This window comes from Poecilia latipinna, unplaced genomic scaffold, assembly GCF_001443285.1.
Source record: "Poecilia latipinna isolate Pla-1442-1.1 unplaced genomic scaffold, P_latipinna-1.0 Scaffold292, whole genome shotgun sequence".
Classification (NCBI taxonomy): Eukaryota; Metazoa; Chordata; class Actinopteri; order Cyprinodontiformes; family Poeciliidae; genus Poecilia; species Poecilia latipinna.
The window spans coordinates 154,795-160,970 of NW_015112908.1; the positions used below are offsets into that span (position 1 = coordinate 154,795).

The following is a 6,176-nucleotide window of genomic DNA, read 5'->3' on the forward strand; positions in this document are numbered from 1 at the left end:
AAATAAATCAAGGGAGGAGTTTCTTGTTTTAAATGGACACCTTTAATCAAGCAACGCCTTGATTAAAGGTGTTGCTCTTTAATCAAGGCTGAGCTGTCTATATGTAATCCATGTAACACTGGGAACATTTACCATCATGTCTCCATTTTGTTCCCAGTCTGTACCATTTCTTCTGTACTGACATTTCACAACCACTTTATGTCCATGCGATTTTTATTTTCTTTAGCAATCAACTAATTTGATGAAATAAGGAGAATATTATTCCTAGAAATGCAGTTGCAATAAAAATGAATGTGTTTCTGATTGTCAGGAGTTTCCTTGAATCATCTATATGGGCCATCTTCTCTCCAAAAATGGTCTACGCCTGAAGAAGAGGACCCGCAAGTTAAATCACAGGAAGAAGAAGAAGAGGAACTGTTTTCTCCAAGGGCCTTGCATGCTCTGCTTCATCGTCCACAGCAACAGCAGCGGTCTTGACGACGACAGCGACCAGCTGGAAGCTGGTGTCAACGGCTGCCGTCACAACAGCATCGCTGGAATCAGCGTGCCGGGCGTAGGCGAAGTCGGCATCGGAGCGGCGGCAGCCTCGAAGCTTGCCGAGCGATACGCGGCTCTTGCGTCGCCTGAGGACTGCTCTAAGTTTCTGCTGTCGCAAAGGGAACTTGCCATCTGGGAGGGCCAGGGGAGGAGTCTTCTGTCAGCCGTTCCTGCCAAACTGATTCCACCACCGGTGCTTTTCCGGACGGCTGGTGTGTCTGTGACTGTGCCCATACCTGTGGCTGTGCCCGGCTGCACCAGCGAATACACAGAGATGGTAGGCATCGACTCTAAACTCTTCAGCTGCTGAAAACTCTTACAAAAAGTATTCAGATGCCTTGGCTCTCATCACATTTTGTCACAACACAGCCACACATTGTGTTTGAAAACACAAGAATTTCCAAACTTTGAGATTTTTCTTCTTCTTCACAACTAAGCACTTTGGTGGTCTATAATAGGGGTCTGCAGCTTCTGGAGCCGCAAGTGGCTCTTTGGCTCTTTTCCACAATGGCTCTTAAAAACATTGGTAGAAAAAAAAAAGTTAATGTTTTTAAATATAGAGATAACAAATGCAAGCTTTGGCAGACTTTTTCATGGAACAATTAGATTAAATTTCAACAACAGAATCACAATGAAAGTACCACCAACATTTTTTAATCTGTTTTTCTTGTCATTAGGTGGAATGTTGATTTAAAAAAATATATATTTTTCATAAAAATCAACATCCCTCAGAAGAAAATGTATTCAGCTTCTTTTCGCAAAAGTTTTATGCTTTTCTTTATTTTAAACCGCAAAAATTGTGTTTTATAAGCAGCGTTTCTTAAGAATGACAAACACATTTCCTGCAGTAGACATACATCCAAATTGGAACTTGTCGCCTTTTCAAAAGGTTATGTAACATTTGTAAATATAAGCAAATTTTACTCAATTGAACCAAGGGGAAAAAAATGTCTCTTTGAATTGCAAATGTTAATGTAAGAGGAGTAGGAAATTGCAGACTGCTGGTCTGTAAAATCTCATTAAAAAACTTTGTAACTTAAAGCTAAATTGTGGCAAAATGTGGAAAAGTTAACGGTGTCCGGACGCTTTTTTGAGGACAAGTAACTAAATGTATTTATAAAATTTGTATGCAACAAAAAATGACCGATTTAAAGTATTTCCTTTTTTATACATCTGAGAATGAACAATCATCATTTATTGTTGAAGTATTTAATAAGTCATAAGGATCATTGAAAGTACTTCAGTCAGTTTTTTAATTTAAAAATGTAAAGTCAGCTGTATTAAAGCCTTGATGCATCAAAGGTCCCAGATCAAAACAAGTTGCACTTGAACACACCGTGTAGACACTCGATAACTAGGCTGTGCCGTCTCCGTAGAGGACCTGATAGATCTGCCTGTGTCTCTGAATGCAGGTGTGCAAGAGGAAGTGCTCGGAGGTGCAGAGGTGCACCCCATGCAAGCAGCCGCGCTGTGCCTTTGCTACTCCTGACGGAGTGGGAGCAGGAGGAGATGTAGGAGGAGCAGGGGATGCTCCTTCGAACTCTGAAACTGGTCACAGCCACCTTCCCATCTGCCCCATTCCCTCTTCCTCTTCCACCTCAGCTTCCTCTTCCTCCTCCCCAGCGGACTGCTGCTGTGGGTTGGCTCTCCATGCCGAATCGCCCAACAGTTCAGACTCAACCCCGTGCTGCCTGCATCACTATGACGACTGCCAGGCGAGAAGTTCTGATGCTGCTGAGCATCTAAGTATCAACCACCTGCCTTCCTCCATCCTTCTTAAGGTCAGTGAAGGGAATGCAACTCTCTACCACTTATATTTTTTAATTTGTATGCGTTAGTAAACTAGAAATGTTTGCGTTTCTTCTGCTCACAGGTGCTGTCCCACCTGACGGTGAAAGAGCGCTGTCTTTGTGCCTCTCTGGTTTGTAAGTATTGGAGGGATCTTTGCTTGGACTTTCAGTTCTGGAAACAAATCGACCTCAGTGGCTTGCAGCAAGTAAGAGACTACTTATTGATCATTACTCTTCATAAACATTCACATAGAAAACCTTAGCTTTCGATAATAAGACTGTCTTTTAAATGTATTTGTCAAATGTTTTTCTTCTTCTTGTTCTTTAGGTCAACGATGATCTCCTTGTGAATATAGCGTCTCGGAGACAGAATGTGACAGAGATTAACATCTCAGATTGCAGGGGAGTCCATGATTATGGCGTGTCCTCTCTGGCCTCCCACTGTCCCGGTCTGCAGAAGTACACGGCTTACAGGTGCAAGCAGCTGGGTGATATCTCAGTGACAGCTTTGGCGACACACTGCCCTCTCCTGGTCAAGGTGCATGTGGGGAACCAGGATAAACTAACTGATATGGCATTGAAGAAGGTGAGGCTTTTGTTCCAAGTGACGTTTCGTTTAGTTGTTGGTTCATAAAAGTTGCCAAATATTTTGATGCTTATTAATCTTTGGTTTTCTTTTGCCTTCAGTTGGGAGCAAACTGCAGGGAGTTGAGGGACATCCACTTGGGTCAGTGCTATGGCATCACTGATGAAGGTATGATGGCGTTGGCTCGAGGATGCCCAAAACTGCAGAGACTCTACTTGCAAGAGAACAAAATGGTCAGTTCAACATTTTTAATGTCATACAAACATTTATTCTTTTGTTCTTTACTTCATGCGAGGCGGTTTGGTTGTTGCATTGTCTTTTTGAAGCTCTTTTCATAGCTTTCTTGAATTAATGGTCCTGTTGGAGTTTACTGTGATAATGAGAAGTACATGTTTGATCAGGGACAGAATTCTCAACTTTCAATCAAAACATCTTAAAGGCTTTTCATGCAGAAACTACATGATGCATTGATCTGTTTGTGTCTGGTTCAGATGCCCATCAGGCCTACACATCTGGCTGTTGCTGGAACTTTAACCTTTATGCTTACTTTAGGAGACAAACACAAACCTGTAAAGAATAAGACATCATATTCAGATTTGTGGCATATGGAGTGACTTCAGGAAACATGCTCCTTAAGGTAGAATTCAGCTTGTATCTTTTATGTTCTATAATCATATCTGGAAGGTTTAAGATCATGGGATACATCTTACTACAGGCTAAAGTGCTGACATTTGTGTATTTCATATGCGTTATTGTGTTTTATAAACTAATGCCGATTGAGTATAAAAAGGGTGCAGTCAAAGTTTAGTCTGAAATCCAAACTGAGAATGAGTTGCAAGATATATAAAAAACTTTGTCTAGAGATGCTCTCCATTCAGTCCGAATGAGAAAAACGGGCAAACGTTTCTGTCTCATTTTCGGAGCAACACTGGAAGATGCCACATTATATCCAGATGTAATAATTTGTGAAACATTTTAAAAAGTGTGCAATACTTTTTTTCCCCTCACAATTGTGTACCACTTTGTGTTTTTATATTGAAAAACTTGGGGAAAAAACGGCGCATAAATACTGCAGTATTTATATCGTATACTTAAATTTAACTGTGTTAAAACTATTAGGAGGAACAATAATTTGGCTACCTGCGCTAAACCACCACCAGATGGCGCTGTTTTCTTTAAGCGGCTGGTAAGCTCTTTCTCCTTAATTTGCCACGTATTCCATAGTCTGGTTCTCTATCATTTCACAATCTTCAGAGACATTTTTGTATTAACTATCTGATATTGGACTCGGATGCAGACACAAGCTGTGCAGAAAACCATTTTGTATACTCTCATTACAATTTCAACGGTCCATTTCAAACCCTCATTATGTGGGTGCTCTTTGTTTCACAAATGAATTCCAGTAAATATTTCTTTAGAGTCCATGAGTAATGGTGACCTTGATGAATTAGTCCACTTGAAATTGTTAGGAATTGCTTGGTTTTTTAAAACCCCATTCATCAGCTTAATAGCAAATGAAATTAGCGATTAAAGCCAGGTGAGAGATTAATATTGCTGCTGATAACATTTCAGCAGAGGTGTATTGATTTCAGATGGGGATATTTAAGATGTGCAGGGGTTGCAGTTATTTATCGTCCTGTCATTAGGGCAGAGAGAAATAGCCCATAAAGCTCATATGGGAATTATATCCAGGGAAGTGGTTGTATGGCCTACAAATGACATTAAATTGCCAGGAGTTAAGAAGACAGAGAAGCCGGTTACTTTCTCCAACAGCTTTCAAGACAACTTAAGGTTTTTCTGTGAGATTGCTGCTTTTTACTGCTCTGTGTGCAAGAGGTTGTAATTGCTCTCTGAATGAGCGTGGGTCCTGTGAGATCCACAAACGTGCATGAATATTTCCTGTATTATTTGTGTGATTTCAACATAAAATGAAAAAGCAAAGAGGTAATTTAGGGTCCTATTTCACAGTTAATGAAAGCTTCTTGGAGAAGATGGAAGTACTTTTACATGATATGCAGTATGAAACCGTCTTAAGACAATCCTTTTTTGTCTTGCATGTTCTGTGTCTGTTTATCATAATCAGTCACAGATGAAGATGAGTTTTTCGCTCACTTTGATCTGCCCCAAAAATGCAATAATTGAACCCCCTTTAGGATGTTTCTGTGTGGTCTTTCATTTCCCCTCTCAACTTTTTCTTCATTTTATCTCTCTTCTTCCTTACATGTTGTGATTTTATTTATATTCTTGAGGCTTTGTTTGGTCTGCATTAAGACCATGTCAAGCTTTTTACAGGAAGAGCAACAGGCGCCGTCTCCCTGAGCAGGCGGAGTTCATTTTAATGATGTTTTAAAGTCTGTATCAATGGATGTTTCTGCCGATTCCGTCTCTTTTGGGGTTCCTCAAGGATGCTTGTTAGGTTAGGTCAGTTGTTATTAAATTTGTTTTCGTGCCTCTTTTTTTTTTTTTTTGCCTATTTTTAGAATTACTATAATTTACAACTTTGCTGAATTTATTCATGTGTCTACATTTAAGAGAAGAGAATACGTTTTATTTATATAGCACTTTTTCAGCAACAAGGCAGTTCAAAGTGCTTTACATGAGTTAGAAGAGAAACAAAAGCAACACAAGCACAATGGAAGAAAAACTATACTTTAAAATTTTACAGTTGTTCCGGGTTGCTAAGTATATAGTATTTTCTAATTTTGTTCTACATTAGTAAAGTGCAAAGTGTACAGCTAAATGTTGGTTCTCCATGTTTGGTTTTTGATCTGGGTTGCTAAGTACTCCACAATTTATAAAATAACAGGAGTTTCTCTGGGTCTTGTTCTGATATTAAAAATATAAAGCTAAATGTTGGTCTAAAATTATATGTACTCCACAATTTATAAACTAACAGGAGTAAATTATTTAAAATGTGGAGACAAAGACCTTGTTTGTGTGCACAGACCTGGTAAATATAACTGCTTTTTTTTCCTGAAGTTACACATAAGCATATCTGGATGAAGTTACATTTTTGGGGCCTGCCATAGGAAAGCATAGGAGAGCATTGAAATGCCTTGCGAAGCCTTCTGCATGGAAGGTACCTGTTAGTTTACACCTAAAAATAACTGTCGCTTCCCTTCACGGTTAATGTGCACACTGTGTGCACCCCCACTATTTTTTTATACATATATATATATATATATATATATATATATGTATATATATATATATATATATATATATATATACACACACATCTCTAATACATAAATATACATCCT

At 39.1% G+C, this 6,176-nt stretch overlaps 1 protein-coding gene across 1 annotated transcript in view; it reads left to right on the top strand.

Moving 5' to 3' along the window:
- The window catches only part of fbxl17 (F-box and leucine-rich repeat protein 17), a 232,957-nt gene that overhangs the window by 1,149 nt on the left and 225,632 nt on the right, over positions 1-6,176 (top strand). The window contains exons 2-6 of the mRNA XM_015034258.1: positions 311-814; positions 1,950-2,318; positions 2,411-2,533; positions 2,656-2,913; positions 3,015-3,146. Of these exons, the coding sequence (XP_014889744.1) occupies positions 332-814; positions 1,950-2,318; positions 2,411-2,533; positions 2,656-2,913; positions 3,015-3,146 (1,365 nt within the window). The 5' untranslated portion in view covers positions 311-331. The remainder of the gene's footprint in view (positions 1-310; positions 815-1,949; positions 2,319-2,410; positions 2,534-2,655; positions 2,914-3,014; positions 3,147-6,176) is intronic.